Raw genomic sequence first — 21,177 nt, 5'->3', positions numbered from 1 at the left:
CTTCATGTTTTGGAATGCTAGTCCCACCACGTATGGAAATCTGGCATAGACTATTGAATGAGAAGAAATCATGTGGAGAGAGGGACCAGGTAGAGAACAATTATAATGTCCCAGATTGCAGCCATCTCCATGATCCCTGACAGGTGAGTGAGGCCATCTTGGATCTTCTAGGCTCTGTGGAGTCACAACAGCCAATAACATGTGGAGTGGAGATGAGCTGTCTCCACCAAACCCTGCTCAAATTGTCAATCATAGCAATAAAATGATTGTGGCATTAAGCAGCTATGTTTTGGGGTGATTTGTTACACAATAGATAACTGAAACATAATAAATATGATGTTGGAGGTCTTGAGGGTAAGGAGTTGTGTACTGCACAAATCAATGCTATGGACTGTGGTGATAGAGGACTAACTATGGAACATTGTCATTACTTTCCTTTCCCTTTAATCTGGGCTGGACTTGTGCTGCTTTGACTGACAGACTGTGGTGGAATGAGGTTTGGGAATTCTGAACTCTGGTCTTCAGAGATCTGATAACTTCCTCCTTTGTCCCAGTAATACAACCTTGTGGTAAAGAAGACAATGCATCAGGTGGAGAGAGCAGACACATGGAGAGACACATAGGGAACAGCTTCCTCCTCAGCCCCAGCCAGTACAAAGGGGCTCTGAGGGTTGATTTTATGTGTCAACTTGACTAGGTTACAGGGTACCCAGATGTTTGGTCCAACATTATTCTAGGTGTATCTTTGAGGGTGTTTTTGGATAATATGAACACTTGAACAGGCAGACTGAATAAAGCAGAATTCCCTCCCAGTGGCAGTGGGCCCCATTTAATCCTTTGAAGACTTAAATAGAACAAAAAGGTAGAGTAAGAAAATTCTCTCTGTCTGCCTGGCTGTCTTCTGGGTGGAACATCAGTTTCTCCCACCTTCAGACTTAGACTTGGAACTTACAACATTGACCCTTTGGGGTCTCCAGCTTGCTGAATGGAGATGTTGGAACCTTCCAGCCTCTATAATTATGTGAACCAATTCCATATGGTAAATGACTTCCTATCAATCAATCATCTGTCTATCTATCTATCATCTATCTATCTATCTATCTATCTATCTATCTATCTATCTATCTTCCTGCTGGTCCTATTTCACTGAAGAACCCAGACTAATACACCAGCTAAGCCCTACCTAAATTTATGACCTATAACATTGTGAGAAAATAGGAACAGCTGGTACTGAGTTTCAAGATCGTTTGTTACAGAGAATTGATCATTAATTCAGTGAGTTTCAAGGATTTTGCTATTTTTTTGGAGATAACCCTATTAGGTGGGCACCATTTTTATCTCCATCTTACTGATAAAGAGAATGAGAAATGGCAAGGACTTGTAAGTTACCCAAGGTCACAGACCTATTCAATGAGAGAATCCGCTTTGGGAACCAGTTTGACTGCAGGGGCCACATGCTTATGCATGCTAATGGACTCTCTTCTGCAATTCTATTTTAATGCAACCAACTGATTCTCTTCTTCTGAAAGCAATGGAGTCTCCAATTTTCATTTAAATGCTTCTATGATTATTTATTAGTGATTTTTGCACTTCCCTAAATTGTCCAATTTAAACTCTCTAATAGTTTTTCAAATATATTCTCCTTAATGGAAATACAACATACATACAGAAAAATACAATAATCACCAGTGCACAGCTTAATGGATTGTCACAAAGTGAACACATTAATTACACTCATTAATGAACACACTCATTATACCCGGATCAAGAAGCAGAACACTGCTAGCACCTCCGAAGCTACTGTACTCTATACCTATTGCTGCCCTCCCCACCTCCCCAGAGTAAACCACCATCTTGACTTTGTACACCATTCATTAGTTTTACTTGCTTCTGCAAATTTTGTGCACGGACTGAATTTTATTAAATGGAATCACTGGGTATGTATTTTGTATTTGACTTTGCCCCCTCGACATCCTGCTTGTGAGAAGCAGCTATGTGTATGCTGTGGCTCATTCATTATCATGGCAACGGAGCAGGGCTCGGTAAGCTTTCTCTAGGGGCCAGAGAGTAAATATTTTAACCTTGGAGGGGCATATAGGGTCTCTGTTGCTTATTTTTCTTCTTCCTTTTAAAAATGCTTTAAAATGTGAAAACCATTATAAGCCCAGGGTCATAAAAAAACAGATCATAGGTTGGATTTGGCCCTTGGGCCAAAGTTTGCTGACCCAAGCTATTTAGTGCACCATTTGTATTAGTTATTTATTATGGTATAACAAGTTACCCTAAAAGTTAGACAGCAATAAATATTTGCTATTGCTCACAGTCTTTGAGGGTCAGAAATTTGAGGGTGGTTCTGGCTCAGGATCCCTCAGGAGGAGGTACCCAGGATGCCAGGTGCCCTTTCAAAGCTTGACCTATCCAAGAGTACATGGCAGAAGTGGCAACGTCTTTTACAACCTAGCTTTGGAAGCCAGGCACCACCACTTCCACCATGTTGGTCCCACGACCACCCTTGGCATGGTATAAGAGGATACATGAAGGTGGGCTGGGGATATAGCTCAGTTGGTAGAGGGCTTGCCTTGTGAGCATAAGGGCCTGGGTTCAATCCCCAGCACTGCAAAAAAAAAAAAAAAAAAGAGGATACATGAAGGAGTCAGGGAACTTTAGGGTCATCTTTAAGGCTGGCTGACACATCATTGCATGAATATGCCACATGCCACATTTTGTTTATTCATTTCTTATGAACAGTTGAACTGTTTTTAGCTTTGGGCTCTCATGAATGATACCAATAAGAACATTTTGTTCATGTTTATTGGCATATGCACCTACATACTTTATGTCAGCTAGACCTCATGATTTCTGAATAGTACCTGGATGCTTTTCTTCCTTTCTTTTTTTGAAAAAGATGTTTTTATTTGGCTTTAAAACTTTCCTTAGGAAGATTTGAGGAAAGTGTTGTATTGTGGGAATATCTAATCATCTCTGAAAAAGCATATGCAATGCCTGAATTTTTATTTTTGTTTATTTTTTTGGCACTGACTTGATCTAAGTTACCTGGGTATCTGTAAAACCAGAAGAATATATTCTATTGTTCGGTTCCCTTTCTGTTGTTTGTCATTTTAATGGATGAAGAATTTAATAATAACATTTGTGACAAAAGATAAAATAAGGACAATACCATTTGGCTGTTGTGGCCAAGAAAAAGAAGAAAAGGATGTATGATAATGAGAGAAACAACTTATGTTGAGAGTATATTTGCATTAAAATCAAGGAGGCAGAGAACAAAGAATGTGAATATCCATTGCTACATTTCTCAATGTGTCAAAACAAAGTTTTCAAAAAATGTTTTTAAGCTGGGCAGGGTATGCGCACATGTAATCCTAGCTACTCAGGAGGCTCAGTCAGGAGGATCACAAGTTCAAGGCTAGCCTCAGCAGTTTAGTGAGACTTTGTCTCAAAATAAAAAATATAAAGAGGACCAGGGATGTAGCTCAGCAGTAAAGTACTTACTTAGCATGCATGAGACCCTGAGTCCTATCTCTTGTGCTGGAAAAAAATGTTTTAAATATTCAGGCTGGTATCCAAATGAGATCTTTTGGGTCATTTCCTTGACTCTCTCACTGCTAACTGCAAATTAAATTATAATGTGTATATGAAAATAGACAAGATAGGTACTTAGCAAGCCTAATAATAATAGACTTTCTTGAGTTGCACAGAATACACATTTAACAGGGGATCGAAAAAACCATAACATTGTAATTAAGCAAAAACTGAAAATATAAATTAGCAATTAGTAGTTAAATGGGCTATGCCAAGTCCCACAGCCAAAAGGACCCCTTCTCTGTTCCTGTCCCCTAAGAATGGGAGTCCTACTCTCCAGACACCGCCCTCCACTGTCTCCCACAGCTCTGCACCTGAGAAACAGACCTGGATCATGCATTTTCTTTGGTCCCTGCACATTCATACCAATTAAAGTAGTTTTCCTTCCCCCGGAAGGATCAGAGAATTTTCACCGTCGAGCTCGACGTGGAGGGATGTAAAGTCCTCTACAATATGTCACAACCCTAATCACAGTACTTGGATCTTCTAGATGTAGAAGTGCAGTTGATCCTCAAAACAGTGTCATAATAATTATGAACCATCGGTGAAAGGTTTTCACTGGGGGGTTACCAGGGATCAAAAGAAAAAAAAGAGATAAACTGAACTTCATTAAAATTAAAAACGTTCATACATCAGAGAGGACTCTCTCAAGAAAGTAAAAAGACAAACCCACAGAAAGGGAGAAAATATGAGCAAATCATGTATCTGATAAGAGCACATAAAGACCTGTTTCAATTCAATAGCACAAAGACAAACAACCCAATTAAAAATGGACAAAGGACTTGAATTGACATTTCTTTAAGGAAGATGTACAGACGGCCAAAAGGCACAAAGGAAGATACTCAGCATCATTAGTCATTAGAGAAATGCAGATCAAGACCCCGGGGAGAGATTGCTTCACACCCACTGGGATGGCTTATGATGTAAGAGGACAGACAATTACAAGCTCAGGCGAGGATGCAAAGAAACTGGAACCCTCACACGGGGCTTGTAGGAATGTAAACGGTGCAGCCACTTTGGAAAAGTTTGGTAGTTCCTCAAAAAATTAAACATAGAGTTACTGTATGACTCAGCAATTTTCCTCCTGGGTATATACCCAGGAGGACTGTCAACATGTGGTCACACCAGGAACCCTGTACACAAATGCTCATAGTAGTCTTCTTCACAATAGCCAATGCCATAATAGCAGTGCTATCGCCTGAGGAAGCATAAACAAAATGTGGTATATCCATACAAGGGAATAGTATTTGGTCATAAAAAGGAATGAAATACTGATATATGCTAAGACATGGAGGGACTTTGAAAAGTACACTAAATGCTAGATTCCTGACACAAAAAACCACACGCATAATTGTATTTACTTGAAGTGTCTATAGTAGGCAAATTTGTAGAGACACAAAGTAGGTTAGTGATTAACAGGGGACAGGATGGTGGTGGGAGTTGGGGTTTGGAAGCTAAAGAGTTTCCTTCTGGGGTGATGAAATGTTCTGGAATTAGATAGTGATGATGGTCATACAACTCTGCGAATGTCAAAATTACTGAATGTGTATATGTTAGAGTTGATTATACAAAACGGGGCCATTATGTCATACTCAACTAAGATGGAGTTAAGAGGTCATGAGGAGAACATGACCGTTTGAAAAATGGTATTACCAGCCCCATTTCAAACTGCAAGGGCTGAACCATAACTTCAAGATTACCAGTCCTTCCCAGCAATTCCTGACGCTCCCTAGTCAACTTGCCAGCCCTCGGAAGTCACTGACAGTGCCAATGAACTTTCAGAACAAATCATGCATCCTCTGTGTGGAGAGTGGTGACAGAGGATGGGTGAGCTGTGACTAAGATTGGGGGTCTCTGATGACCTCATGGCTGTGGCATGCCCAGCATCTGGGAAAGTTCCTGTGCAAGGGCACAGGATGCCTAGCTGCTGTGGCAATGCCCTGCATGAGGAGGCTCTGTGCAAGAGCCCTATCAGCTCTGACCTGATCTCAGGCACACAGCCCCTGGCAGGGGCTAGACAACCACAACGTTTCACCAGCTCCACTTCTCAGTTTCCTGCCCACTTTACAGTAACTTTTAACAATGGACTTTCTTGACAGCTACACAAAGCTCCTAACATTGCATTTGCAACTGTGGATTGCTACTGTGGAAAAGTTACATAGATGTCCTAGTTTCTGTAACTTTCCTGAATACATAGAATAATGCCTGCATAGTCTTTAACCTGATAATGAGACATACATAAATAAAGATTGCTGGTGGAACTCTTTAGATCTGCATCTCCATCAGAGAGCAGAGCTCCACCTGATCCCAGCTTCATCTTCAAAATCTGTGTCTGTGAATCTTTATTTTCCAATCCCCCTTCTCCCCTTGATAGACCCGAGAGTTTGGTCGTGCTTGTTGTGACACTTCTGGACACTGTGGTCTCTGTGTGTGTCCCAAACTGCCATTCTACTTCTTGTCTTTTGTTCCCAGATAAATCCTTGACTGGGAGAGTTATCTCTCTATATTTTTATTTCAAGTTGACATCATTTTAAAAAGAGTGAATTATATTTCACTAAAGAAAAACAATGCAAACAGATCAAACCCTCCAACTGAAAGGAAAAATGGTCAGGTAGACTTAACTGGTGACAATTATGGTTTCTTTTTGCATAAAAATGGTTAAAAGAAAAATGACAAAGGTATATAAATACAAAGCAAAGGAGGCAGTTATAAATATTGATATTTATCAATATTAACATTAGAGACAAAAAACCCTGGGGGCAAAATGTTAATTTAGATAAGGCCATTTTATCATGATAAAGATTTATTTTTACTAGAAGACAGAAGAGCTTGAAACCACCGGGGGCTCTAAATCTCTGCTGGCACCACTATACGCGGGTGGACGTGCATTTAAAACCCCAAATGACTTGTTGGTCTAGTTCGACAGCCAGGTTGGGGTCCTCAACCAAGAGGAATATGCGCAGTGGGTAGCTAGCTGTGCCTGGCTCCCACCATCCCAGGGCAAGGGTGTCAGAAGATGAAGTCGCCCGGCCTGCAGGGCTTCAACCTGTACAGGACAGGCGCACTGCCGAGGGGAACAGCTCCAGCGCCTCTGGAGCGAGTCTTCAGCTCTACTCCTGGGCAGATGGAGAGAGCCATCCTGGGGCTCCCCTGGGGACCCAGAGGAGAGAGCAGGAGACCAGGCGCTGCTCGATATGGACTCCTGACCGAGGCTCTCAGCCAGAGGTCAGCGGTCTGAGCGCCTCCCCCAGGCCTTGTTTCTGTTACTGACGTGTTGGCCCCATAACTTTTTCTAAGACTAATTAATGCAGTTGCTATTTATCATCAACGGGCACTTTCGTGGATTTCTTCACTAAATTCTCTAGCAACCCTGCGAAGATGAGCGGGATGTCCAGGGATGAGGAGCCGAGGCTGGGGACAGGGGGGGAAGGAGACTCTCCCCAAACCACAGAGCTCACTCAGCAGCAAAGCCAGCTCCACACCCAGGGAGGCCCTGCCTCTGTGGAACATCTGCCTCTGCCCTTCCAAGGAAAGCGGTCTGGAAAAGCCAGGGAGGGCCAAAATGAGCAGATGGCGTCCCATGAGGCAGTTGTTTCTGAAGAAAGGGACCCTTGAAGGCTGCAGAGGTTGTTGGCAATACTAAGAAGAAAGGGAACAACCAGGAAGTTGGTATGGCAATGGATCTAACAGGGACTCAGGAAGGGCCCTGCTATGTGAGGAGCAGCCAGGGTGAGTGTCACAGTGATGTAACACACACACACACACACACACACACACACACAGGACCCATCTTTGACTTAGATCACCCCACCAGTCACTCTGAGCAAGTCCCGCCTACTTACAGAGGCACTGGGGGCGGGGGCGGTCCCAGGTGCCGTCTCCCTGGCAGCTGAGCACGGGGGTGCCCAGGAGGTAGAAGCCATGGTTGCACTGGTAAGACACGGTGGTGCCGAAGCTGAACCTGTGCGGGCCACTGGCATGGACCTGACGGACGCTGTTTTCTTGGTGCCCAGGATCTGTACAGTTGATGACTGTAATCAAAAGGGTCAATTAAAAGTCCGGAAATTAAATGTGAAGATTTTCTCAAGCTTTGCAAATGAGAATACAGAAGTCTGAACAGTCATCGATTTCCAGAATGGCAAAGTCTTGAGGCTGAAGCCAGGCTGATCCCCCTGGCAGGGTGGGCTGGACCTGAGGCCCCTGCATTCTCCCTGCCTTGGTCACCAGGTCAAGGGATTTGTCCTTCATGTCCAGCGGGAAGCCCGCCCCTCCTTGTGGAGTGAGGCCCTCCCCTGCAGAAACTTGTCCTGCTGACTTCTCCAGCGTGGGTCGTGACTGGTTTTAACCCGTGTCCCTTGGGGGCACGACCCTCTTACTCCCTGTGCCTGGGCCCTCATACAGTGTGGCTCCCACAGCAAAGCTCATCCACTGTGGGTCTGATGCTTTTGGAACAGACTTGAACAGTGGTTGGGCCCTTCAGGAAATGGTTTCTCATCAATTAATTTTATGAGTATTTCAGGGAGACACTAATCCCTTGGGGATACAATTGCCTTTAAAATGTTAAAGTGTTTCCAAAGAAGCTTTACTTAAAATTAGGGTGAGATTTTCGGATAATGACAGTATTATGCATAACCTATAATGTGTGCTTTTGCTTTCAAAACACCTTCACATTCATTATCTAACCAGAGTCTCATACTCACCAAATAAGGTGAGCAGGGAAGGTATTTTTTTTTTTCTCTTTGATAAGTCTTTAAGTATAAGGTACTTACTGATGAGACTCTCTGAGATTTCAGTGCTTTACTGTTGTAAAAAGCCTTTAAAAGCTTTAGAAGCTACTTCCTAAATAGTTCAAAGAACATCCTCTGTCCCATTTGCCTCTTGAGTCTTTGGTTTCCTCTCTGTGTCTCTTATACTTCATCCCTACCCGTTTGTCTCAAACTTTAAACCCCTCTGTTATTTTTAATTTTAACTCTGTTGTTTAAAAAGAAATCATCAAGAATAGGGCTCCATTAAATGTGGTTACAAAGGAGCTACAGCAGCTATTTTCCAGCCCTGAGGAAAGACCAAGATGTTGCTCTTGACCTCACTGAGCAGCTACAGAAATGATAATACTTCTAAATTTCTTGTTTATATGAGGAAAAGTAAACCTGATTGCTTACAAAAGAATTGGGGCTTTATAGAATTATTTGTCCTATGAAATTGCAAACAACTGAAGACTTGAAAAAAAAAAAAAAAAACGAAACCAAGTCTCTCTTTCTTTATATTATCCATGATGAAGTTTTACATGGCTCTATCTAGGGGTTGCCCTAAGTCTTCACTTAGGACCCTTCTTCTGTCCCAAGTGTTCCCTGAGTCAGAATAACATAAGGACTGAATTGACTGGCTTTTGCTCTTGGGCTATGGAACCACCTGGGGCAGAGGTAGTAAGAAGAAGAGGGGGACAGGAAGGGACACTTACTTCTGCAGGTAGGCAGCACGTCACTCCATTGCCCACTGGCCAGGCACTGGGACTTAGCTGCCCCCTCAGCCACATAGCCAGGGTTGCAAACAAACTTGACCACATCGTTCAGGTTAAACTGGCTGCCCTGAGTGAGGCCGTTGACCGGATTGCCTGGGTGTCCACAGGTGATGGCTGCAACCAAAGCAGAAGACAGGTAAGCCCCCTACTGTTCCACACTCCCCGAGATTCATCCTCTCCTCCCTGGCATGACCTTGGACTGGATCTCCGTCCTACTCCAGAGAGTAGGGCTTTGCCACATCAGTGGGGCAGCGTGAGAGTGGGGAGAAGCTCCATGAGCCGTAGATTCACCGTGAGGACCTGCGAAGAGTGGGGTGTGTGCAGCCAGTTGGGAGATGATCCATCATGTTCGCCAGACTGGCAAAGGGTCATGACCTCCTCCCCAAGGTTAAAATCCATGAACCCAGTGCTGAGGATTAAAACCACGGGAACACCACCTTTGAAGGGCACGTAGACAACAAAACCTGCAAAGGAAGCTGAGGAGTGGTCAGGAGAGCAGCAAGCACAGCCCAGGAGGAAGGGACAGTGTCACAGAGGCCAAGGGCAGAGCTGCAAGGCATGCTAGAACCCCAGAAAGGTCAAGGATGGTGAAGATGGAACAGCATCCACCGAGTCACCAGAACCATCACTGGTGACCTGGAAGTGTCTCCTGCCAGGTCGTGCCTGCCTCTTGCTCTCTGCCTCCACATATTCCCAGGTCATAGGCTCTGTCCAAGGAGCAACAGGAGCAGGAGCAGCTGCTACCACCAGACACCATCTCCTGTGCCCCCACACAAGTGCCTGGTGCTGCCTGGGTCCCGGGCTCACTGTCTGCTTCAAAGCTTGGCCTGCCGTGCTTTGGATTCCAATCCTGTAGCTCCTGGGCACCGGGACTCCAAGGACTGCATCTTGGTCCAGGACCGGAGCTCCTGTGGACTGGGAGGTTCTTTCTGGCTGGAGCAGAGGAGTGGGGGGGGGCATAACTCAGATGGAGTGGCCCCAGCTACTCATGTGGGAAGGGGCGGAAGCGATTTGAGTAGGCAACGTTTTCAAGCAGTACATTCATGTGATGGTTAATTTCATGCGTTAACGTGGTCAGGCTGTGGTACCCGGATGCGTGTTTAAGCATTATTCGCCATTTTTCTGTGAAGGCATTTTTTCAGATGGGAGTTAACATTTAAATCAGGAGACTAGTAAAGTGGATCACCTGCCAAATGTGAGTGGCCCTCGCTCAGTGACCCGGATAGAAAACGTCTGACTTTCCTGGAGGAAGAGGGGTTCTGCCTGCAGGCTGCCTTCAGCTGTGGACAGCAACGCCTCCCTAAGTCTCCAGCCTGTGCTGCAGATTCTGCGCTTGCCAGCCTCCATAGCGGCAGGAGCCAGTTCCCTAAAACAAGCCCTTCTCTCTCCCAATAGACACACTTCCTTTTGGGACTGTTTTTCTTGAGACCTAACACAGGTTGCAGCAGGGAGAAGGGGCAGGCATCACCAGGGGGCAGGGAGGGCCTGCTAAGGCCTCAGCACTAACAGAGGTTTGCACCCTTGGGCCCCCAGCCCTCAGTTTCCTGAGGGCAAGACTGTGATACATTCCATTTCTGTCTCTGCAGAACACCCAGTACAGTGCCTGGCAGTACTGGGTGCCAAGGAAATGTTGGCTGAATGTGACCGTACAGGCTGAGAGGAACGGAAAGGGAGGGCAGTGGAACGAGGAGAGAGAGTTCCAAACAGGCTAAGACACCAAGGAGGTAGGAGGGAAGGAGACCCAGAGTCCAGTGGAGGGACAGCCCTGGACAGGGAGAGGGATCCTCTTGCTACTGGGGGTGAGGAGGGCAAGGATGGGCACAGACGGGATGGATGTGTGGGTGGGGATGCAGGAAGTAGAAGGGATTATTGTCTGATGGCTTCTATCATCTCTGCAAAATAGAGAGCGGGATGATCGGATTACCTAAGGGTTGTTGGGGTTTATATGCATGAGCTCATTTCATCCTTGACAGGCATGGTCATTATCCCCATGGGAAAGAGACTTATTCAGGGGGCTCTGTTTGTCTGAGTTCTGAGCCCAGTTTCTCATTCCAGGCCGGCTTTTGTCACTTATTTAGCTAGTGCCCCAGGGTACAGGCAGGAGCTTGGAATGTGGGTCTTCAGAAGACTGGTGAGAACGTGAGAGAGCAGTGTGGGCAGAGGGCCAGAGAGTTAACGGAGGGGAGCACAGGAGGTCTGGAGTCTGGTGGGGTTTATGTGGTTGGCAGCCAATGCAGCACCTGGCACAGAGTAAGCACTCTATTCTTTTACTCTTTTTTTTTTTTTTTGTACCAGGGATTGAATCCAGGGGCTTTCAACCACTGAGCCACATTCCCAGCCCCTTTAAAATTTATTTTGAGGCAGGGTCTCATTAAGTGGCTGGGTCTCTCCTTGAACTTGATATCCTGATCCCCCTGCCTTAGCCTCTGGAGCTGCTGGGATTACAGGCGTGCGCTGCCATGCCCAGCTTGTCTTGCCTTTCTCCTCTAGATGCCAGGCTCTGGGCTCCAGAAGAGAAAGGGGCAGGCATAAGACATCCTGGATTCTCTGATGTGACAGGTGTGATGGGCTGACAGATCTGGCTCCATGAGAATGTTCTAGGCTGGACTCTAAGGGAAAGGACTAAACAGACTCCATTTTGCTCTGAGACTCCATGTTATGTAGGAAATAAGTTTCTCCCATGGGAACACCCGCCTCTGTGCCCATCATCAGTTACTTGGTGTGACATGTTTAATAATATACAGTGGCAACTCCTATGTAGTAAAGAATTGCTCTCTTTTGATTCCTATTGCTCCTAAACAACATACCATGTGAACAGTGATTGTGTGGATGTTAGTAATCATTCTTTAGTTTGTACCCAGGTAAGTGTCATTTTGACCCACTTTCCCCTCTGTCAATGATCTCATGATGTTAGTTTGTAATTTCGAATCATAGCAACAGACACTTATGATTCACGTGATTTTTGGTATAAGAACCCCTACAACCCTGTGGTCAGGGCTGTTCTCCCAATAGCCATTTTTTGGGGCATTGTGTGAGACAGTCAGCTGGCCGGCTAAATAAAGACTCTCAAATTTGGACTTCTCAGTGGTGATCGGTCTGTTCTTAAGTTGTGCCCCATAACAACAGGGTGGCAGTACTACCCCCCGCACCCCTCCCCCGTGCTCGCCATCACTAGGCTGGCAGCGGCAGCAGCAGCAGCGGTGGTTGGTGGTTCTGTTCTAACCATTTACATGTATTAATTGATTTAATCCTCAGGACAGGGTCCGAGGGACCTGCTTTTCAGAGCCGATGAAACCAGCACCCACCCAGCGAGTGAGCTGCTTGGTCTGCAGTCACAGAGCACGTGGGTCTGACTGGAGCTGGGTGTGTGCCGGGTGACTGAGGCCCACAACTGTGTGCCTGCCTCCTCACTGTGCCGCCTGTTAACACCACCCGGGCCTAAAACCGAGTGTCTTTAGACCAGGCAGACGTTCTCCACTCAGACCCCTGCTCTCCCCATTATTTACACAAGAAACCTCTTCACATACACCGGGTGCCAATTTCCTGAAGGCATTCGAACTTGCATCTTCTGGTTGAAACTGAGCATGGTTTAGATACACCTGAAGATTATGACTGGATTATGATGGGTCTTGCTTTCTGTAAATTAATAATTCCTAAGATGTCACAAGGACAACTGTTCACGGATTGCTTATATAGTAAGTCTCGTGACTTTTGTTATGATTTGAATGTGAGGTATCCCCCATGTGTGAGACAATGCAAGAAAGCTCAGAGATGAAATGATTGGGTTAGGAAAGCCTTAACCTAATCGGTGCGTTAATCCACTGATAGGGGTTAAGTGGGTGGTAACTATAGATAGGTGAGGTGTGGCTGGAAGAAGTCGGTCACTGGAGGGGTGCCTTTGGGATTCATATTTTGTCTCTGCTGAGTGGAGCTCTCTCTGCTTCTTGGTGGCCATGTCCTGAGCTGCCTTCTTCCTCTAGGCCCTTCTGCCAGGATGTTCTGCCTCACCCTGGTCCCAGAGTCATGGAGTTGGCTGTCTATGGACTGAGACCTGTGAAACTAGGACCCCCAAGTAAACGTTCCCTCTTCTGTTTTGTTCTTGCCAGGTCTTTTGGTTACCGTGATGAAAAAGCTAAAACACTTTTACGGGCCCATCCTGTATATGAAAAGCCAAATAAAGACAAAGAATTAAAAACAAAAGCCTTATAAAAAATCAAGAACAAACTCCTGCATTTTACATAAGTCTCACTTTAGGGAACTTTAAAAAGTGAGAAATTGTCCAATTTGCTTCCAGGCAGCTGAGGATAATGGTGGTTGCCTAAATCTAAAAGATGTAGATTAACAAGAAGAACAAATAAAAGTACAGAAAATCCATGCCTGTGGAGAAGACAGAGAAAGCTACAAACTTTAAATGATGTGAACTAGAGAAATAAACACTAAACCCAGGCACAGTGTGCCAGAACTATAACCCAACAGAATGTTTCAGAATAAAAGGTCTGGATATACACATTCACAGATGCAGGGAACACCTGTCTTGGAACAGTAGAGACACAGTCCAGCAAAAACATTAGACTTTAAGGATAAAGGGGAAAAAAAATCAGGACCGCCCCCCCCCGAAAACCATCCAATAACTTATAAAATGGAATTAAACTAATCTTATAATTCTAAACGTTGAATACACAGAAACAGCAAGGAGAAGGGTGGTTACCAGTGGCAGTGGCAGGGGAGACAAGGGGATGCTATTAAAGGGTTCAAGGTTGTAGCACTACAGGGAAAGCAAGTCAGATCATGGTAATAGGACTGTACCATATGGCAGAAGCTTCCAAAGAGCAGCTTTGGGTGCTCTTCCCACGTAGTCCTGAAGGGAAGTATGTGAGAAGATGGAAATGCTAATTACCTTAACTGTATTAAGCATTTCACTATGTGTATGGGTACCCAAACATTCTGTTGTACAGTCCAAGTATATATAATAAACAGGAAGGTGAGAGACAAAGGGGAAAAAAAGAGTAACATGCTAAGCAAAATAATGGTGGAGGAACACTTTTTAGATACTCAAAGCAATAAGGTGGCCAAGGACTTTGTGTCCAATTCAGCTGTCCTTCAAGTTTCAAGGTACATAAAAACAGTTTAAACACGCAAGAATTTGGGAGACTATTATGCAAGGAATCTTACTAAAGAATCTACTAGAGACTGAGCTTGAAGAATAATAATATATAAACACTATAATAAATATTTTATGTCTTGGCAAAGTAGAAATGATCCAATTAAAAGTGAAAGGAAAGGGGAGGGGGGATGAACATAGAATAAGCTCATTGACTGTTGTATAAACAATGAGTAAAACTGATAGACTAGATAATGAAAAGTTGAATCAGACAACAAGGAGCTAATGGCATTAAAATGTTATGAATATAAAAGTAAGCAACAGAAAAAAGATTCAAGCTTTCCTAAATGCCTAAAGAAATGAAAAAGAAAGCAAAGAAAACATATCATATAGAGAAATACTATAATATTTTATGATACTAACTACATAAAGATGACAGAATTAAGACCAAATGGATCAGACCTGTCAATACATGTGAATAAGCTTAACTCATTAAAAGAAAGGTCTTCAAGTTGACTCACAAGGCAAGTCCCAACTCAATGCTGTGCATGAGAATTGCATTTGATTTAAGAGATTCATCCACCATTAAATGGATGGTCAAGACATACCAGGAAAAAGGACATTGTAAGCCTGATATCAAGCAAAGGAAACTTCCAAATGTTTAATAAAAAATGTTATGTGATGAAAAAGACATTTTTAAAGGTTAAAATCCACAATTTGCCATTCATGTCAATAATGAATATCTGTGCACCAAATAACACAGCAACTACTTTTATGTATCAGAAACTACAGGGTCAAAGTCAGCCTCAGGAACTGAGCAAGGCCCTAAGCAACTTGGTGAGACCCTGTCTCTAAATAAGGTACAAAAAAAGGACTGGGGATGTGGCTCAGTAGTTAAATGCTCTGGGTTCAATCTCTGGTACAAAAACACCCCCCCCAAAAAAAAAAAAAAAAAAACCTACAAGGAATGCAAGGAAAAGTGGAAACATACTGATAAAAGAAAATTTAAACACACATCTCAGAGCAAAACAAGCCAAGTAGGCCAAAATCAGCAAGAATGAAGAACACAGAAGCAAAACGATTTATGAAATATACATCTTATGATGATATATGTAACATAGAAAAAGAGAAAGTCATACTCTAATACCAAAATTACAGACTTTCTCACAAATGATAGACATTCATTATGAGACTCTCTGAGATATAATTAAAACAGGTAATCCAAAAATAATTTCATAACTTTAAATACTTAAATCAATAAAAATCTCTATGAAGGAAAGAATGAAAGCCAATGAGTTAAATTCCCAATTCTAAAGCTAGAAAGAAAGCAAACCAAATTTTAGGGAAGAAAACAATCAAAGTGAAAGCAGTAATTAATGATGCAGAGAACTGAAAACAATAGGGGTCATGATTACAACTACGAGGAGGGGGCGGGGAAGAACAAATACACAAAACCTCTAACTAACTTAACCAAGAGAAAAAGGGAGCCAGTCCATGTTGAATCTGGGCCCAGGCCTAGGGAGAGGGGATGACATACTTACGCACACAGAAAGGGGTCTTGCCCGACCAGTGGTGATCCTGCTGGCAGATGCGCACGGACATGCCAATCAGGCGGAAGCCAGCGTTGCACTGGTACACCACGCTGCCCCGGTAGTTGTAGTTCTCTCCGTTGATGTGTCCGTTGACAATGGGCTCTGGGGTCCCACAGTGTCCGGCTTTGGTGGGAGATGGGAAAGTGGAAGTCAAAGAGGTGCTTCCAGAAAATGAGGCAGACCTTGGTCAAGGTGGGAGAGACGAGGATGGTGGGGAAAAGAACCGAGTCCCAAGCACCCTTCATTCTCCCAGTTCCCCGTGAGAGTAGCACCCTAGGAGTGACTTCAGGAATCCCAGACATGATAGCAATGGTCTCGAGGACATGGCAACCCCCTGTCCCAAGGCTGCATTCCAGATGGCCATCTGTTTCTGAGCTTTCCTTGCTCTGTCTGCACACGTGAAGGAACTTAGTGCCTCAGGGCTTGCCACGGCTTAGATAAGTTCCCCAAAGACTCCGGTGTCCAGGGCTCGGACCCCAACCCACTGTTAGAAGGTGGTGGAACCTTTAAGAGGCGGGGCCTAGTGGGGGGAAGTTAGGTCACTGGGATGGGGTGCTCCTGAAAGGGATATTGGGACCCTGACTCCTTCCAGGTTGCTTCCTGGCCACCACCAGGTGAGCTCCCACCCTGACGTTCTGCCTCACCACAGGCCCAAAGCAATAGGGCCAAGTGACCATGCCTGGAACCTCTGAAACCACCAGCCAAAACAAAACTTTCCTTTTTATAAGTTGATTATCTTGGGTATTTTGTCAGCTCAGGGAAAGCTGAGTAACACAGGAAGTCTCTCTGTTTTTCTCATCAACCAGCATTTGCTGAGTATCTACCTCATGGAGGATGCCATGATCTAATTAAGACAGTCAAAACCTAGTTGTATAGAAAACAATCATATAAAAACCTGGTTTGGCTAAATTTCTTTTCTTTTGAGTGGCACTTGGGTGAGTTATTTTTGTTCAATGGGGTTTGAGTGCCGTGTCTTCTGGCATTCTGTTGGCTCCTTTATCGACTTCCTTTGGCTCTGTGTGGAAAAAACCCACAACTGTGTGCTTAACAGGGGCCTGAGGGAGGGCAGCACCGTTCACTGGGAGAGGTCACCCAATCAATCCTGCAAAGTTTGTGTGGCTGAGACCCTCTTTGGGAATTGGGTAAGGAGCAAGAGGAGAGAGATGAAAACTTTGTGTGTTTTGTAAGCCAGGTTGTTTTTATATGTTTCTGTCTTTTTCTTATTATGTGTATAAGAAAACACACACATATATAGACAAGCTTTGTAATTCACATATATACATACAAATGTATTTTAAATAATATATAATATAAATACTGTTTATATTACTGTAGTAACATGATGTAAAGAGTATTTGAGGTATGTTACAGGATGCCTCTCTGTAAGGCTGGGGCTTCACCCCTCATGCAAGGACCAATGTGAAGGGTTTGTCTTTCTGATCAGAATGAGAACCCCTCCAAGGCTGGTCTCATCAGACTTGAAGGTCTTCTTGTCTTTGGGTGCTCCAACAGAAGCTAGTTCAGGGTTTTAATCATGGTAGCTGCATAATGGTGCTTGGAGTAAGCATTTTCTGATAGAAGATAAAATGATCCTGTTGAAAAGCTGGCTCTCAGCTTTGGACCTATCTAATTTGTCCCAAGGAGACCACTTACCAAGGCAGCGGACTTCTGAGCCGCTCCAGAGCCCGTTGGCCAAGCATTCCCGCACCCTGGAGCCCACCAGTGTGTACCCGGAATTGCAGGAGAAGATGGCGGTGGCCCCATAGACGGAGAGCGTTCCGATGCGGTGGCCGCTGGGGGGCGTGGGGAGCTCCCCACAGGAGGTGACTGAAAGGACCAGAAAATGCTCAGTTAGCCAGCTCCAAGAGGAGGGACACATGCTGCTTCCGATGAGCATGAATAATGACAAACACAAGATCTGTTTAGCCTTCCTCTCCCGGAACTCAAGACCAGAATGTGGGTTGTGACATTGACTTGTGGGATGTGATGTCTCAGCTGCAGGTGTCTCTGGAAGCACTGGAGGAGCTGTTATAACCCTGGTTCTGGTCCAGATGCCCACAGTCTCTGGAGATATTAAGGCCCAGGCACCTGTATTTTTTAAGAAAATACTCCACAGGTGGTTCAGGTGTGCACCGTGGTTAGGAAGAGGTGGCGATTTTGTGCTTCCTAGTGCCTTGGGCAGGTTCAGCCAGTCAATTTCACGCTCGTCTGCTGAGCCCAGTGGCAACCTCAGTCCTCTGCTCAACAGACCTCTGCTGATGGCCTGTGGCTGACGTCAAGGTGAGGCCTAATTGCCAGGCTGCGCTGTAGTGAGGCTGTTCCATACTTGTGATCTCGGCACACTTTCTCTCTCTCTCTCTCTCTCTCTCTCTCTCACACACACACACACACACACACACACACACACACACACACGAGTACATTACACTGTAAGGTCCACACCCTTCCCTTCCCTTCTGCAGTGGAGATCCCAAGAGCACTCCCTAATTAAACTCTGTCTCCATCCGGCGTCCCAGGAATCATGACCTTTGACAGTACATTAAAGAACTTAAGAAAAATAACGGTGGAGAAGGAGAGGAAGACAGACTCAGGGGGCTTGTCCCTGTGCCGGCCTTGATCCTCCTGTACACACCCACTGTGGTCTTGTCACACACCACGCTGTCATTGCTTCTTTGCTGCTCCAGTTGACTGCAAGCTCCTTACTTCTTCCTTCTTTGTATCTCTACAGTATCTGGAGTGCCCCACTGTGGGGCCTAGGGAACGTTGAACGAATGAACTAGAGCATGCTCACCTGTACAGGTGATTAAAGGTACTTTTTAATACGATGACAAGATGCTACGGAGTACTTTGTCACCAGAGCAGGCATTTTCTAGGTGTGTGTACGAAGAGGACTCTCCATCCCTGGAGGTACCCCTCTTCTCCCTCTCCCCAATTTACCCATGGAGGAGAGAGTTCAGGTAGGAGACCTGGCGCATACTTGCCCACCCTTCCCTCCTGGGCTTACTTTGGCAGGTGGGCATGGAATCCCCAAGGCTCCATTTGCCATTGGCCTGACAGCGGATGACCCTCTGGCCAGTGTAGTAGTAGCCAGGGTCACAGATGAGCATCAGCTGGGCCTGAAACTGGTACTGTGTCTCAAAGATGAGCCTCCACCTGCCATGCTCCACGCTGATGCTACTGACATCGGGACAGGTCACAGCTGGGGGGACAAGGAGGGAGGGAGAAAAATCAATTATGGAAGACAGTGCAGGAATCTAGAGCTGGGGACTGGGAGAACCCAAAGCAGTAATGATGAGTTCAAAAACCTTTGGTCCCTAGGCAGGTTTGGAAAATGGATAAAGTGTTGGGACAGGGGAGATAACAAACTGGGGAGTGCGAATACACCAAAAAAAAAAAAAAAAAAAAAAAAAAAAGAAAGAAAAAAGAAAAAAGAAGAAGAAGAAAGAAAGAAAAGAAAAGAAAAAAAAAAAAAAAGGAGGGTGGTCCTCATCACAGTTGATTGCTGGTTTTGTTGGTTGTGGGACTGCATGTTCCATTTGGTCAGACCCTTATTTTCCAGGAGAATCTAGAAATCTGGATTTTCATTGAAAATTTCTTGATTTTAGACCGTTGAGAAGCAATTCAATTAAAAAAATTTTTTTAAATAAAGCACAGTGTAGGCTGAAGGAAACCAAAAAAAACCTGTATCTTTGAACTAAGTGTGACATGAGCCTGCCAGCACAAACTCTAGCCCAAAAGTCATCATTTCAGATTTTTGTGATCGAGGGACACTCATGCACACTCTCTGACAGTTTCTCCATTAGACGAGCTCACTTGTGAGTTCCATAGTGGCTTATGGGAAGGTCCCCAGGCACAACAGTCCATTAATGCTCTGAGAGTAACTTCAATGGGAGTCAAGCCAGCAGAGGCCACCGCCCACCTCCTGCCCTCCCGGAATCCCTGGAGCTTCATGTCCATGTCCCCCCTCTTAAGCTCACTCCTTGCAGGCATCTTGTCTGCTGCTCGCCCAGTCCCTCCACAGCCCAAGGACTCACGGACACACTGCGGGGGGACGTTGTGGTTGCTCCACAGGCCTGTCTCCAGACACTCTGCGGTGGCCTCCGCCCCTGCCTGGAGGTGGTAGCCTTCACTGCAGCTGTACACAGCCTTGGTCCCCACCGTGTACTCCTTGCCAAACACCATTCCATTCTTGGGGGCGTCAGGGAGACCACAGGAAAGAGCTAGCCAAGGAGAGATGACATCATGAGTTTCTGGATGGTGATTGAGAAACATTTTGATCTTTCTTCTCTCCCTAAGGGCCTAATAAAATTATAGTAAAAAAACAATAGAAGGGAAAAGACTCACAATAAAGAAGAAAATGGGTGTGTCATCAGCGAAGAGTTCAAGAAAGAAAATCCGGAAGATGGGGTAAAGATAGAAGTGCCTTGATAGATTAAATGAAGCAAAAAAACCTGCAGCTCAAAAATATAAGGGAAAGGCTTCGGGGTGAGACTTCCCTCCCTTCCTACAAATACAGCATACAGGCACCAAGCACCTATTTTCCAAATAAAATAGAGATTTTTGTCTACCCTACTTAAGGTCAGGGGAAGAACTCTCTTCGAGGAACTAAGGCAGCTATGGTGGGAGTTGACATCCTAGAAGAAGGTTCTTTTAATCCTAGAATTTAAGGTCTCTGAGTCTAACGGCTGCCCTGCTTCTGCTCATCCAGGCACCTCTCAACTCAACATCTTATCCATGGGAGAGACCTTCGGGTAAAGATATCTGTATAAAATAACAACAAAGGCATCCACATCTGCTGCTGGAAAAATCAACCTAGCCTTTACTTTTTAAGTACAACTAATCAAAGATCACTACATGTAAGAGGAACACCAGTAAGTGTCCATGTGAGACACAAAGATAAGATTAAAAATTAAGGGGAAAAATTCCCTTAGGAAAAAGAGATAATTCAGGAAACAGAAGATGTGCAATCTTTAACCTTTAGATTCATAGTGTCTTGAGGCACCTGGTGACCTCAGGTGAAGGAGTGGCAGCAACCACCTCCCACGGCCCTGGTCTGGCCCTGCTCTTGTGGAGAGCTGAAAGGACAGAAGAGGACTGCCTAGCTGGAGAGATAATAAGCCCATGTCTCATGTTCTCCATGTCAAAGCAACATTCCAAAACCCAGAGGTAGGAGGGACACTTCCGTGGGTAGGAGAGGAGGAATAGAAGCAGAAGTGTCTGAAACTCATGGTGGGATGAGACCTTGGTGGGAAGATGATGTGAAGCGAGAGAATGGGCTGGGGGAGTATGGGACCCTTCTCTTGGAAGGAGGCCTATGTGGCATGCTGTCAGGAGACAGACATGCCAAACAGGCCACTCAGGGACGA

General features: G+C 45.0%; 1 protein-coding gene across 1 annotated transcript in view; it reads right to left on the bottom strand.

The window, feature by feature from the left end:
* The window catches only part of Csmd2 (CUB and Sushi multiple domains 2), a 553,852-nt gene that overhangs the window by 32,974 nt on the left and 499,701 nt on the right, over nucleotides 1-21,177 (bottom strand). Inside the window, 6 exon segments of the mRNA XM_047516471.1 lie at nucleotides 7,443-7,631; nucleotides 9,059-9,232; nucleotides 15,761-15,934; nucleotides 17,465-17,638; nucleotides 18,816-19,010; nucleotides 19,846-20,031. Coding sequence (XP_047372427.1) covers nucleotides 7,443-7,631; nucleotides 9,059-9,232; nucleotides 15,761-15,934; nucleotides 17,465-17,638; nucleotides 18,816-19,010; nucleotides 19,846-20,031 — 1,092 coding nt within the window.

This window comes from Sciurus carolinensis, chromosome 1, assembly GCF_902686445.1.
Source record: "Sciurus carolinensis chromosome 1, mSciCar1.2, whole genome shotgun sequence".
Taxonomy (NCBI): domain Eukaryota; kingdom Metazoa; phylum Chordata; class Mammalia; order Rodentia; family Sciuridae; genus Sciurus; species Sciurus carolinensis.
The sequence above is the reverse complement of the archived record's forward strand: the minus strand, read 5'-3'. Positions and strand labels throughout refer to the sequence as shown.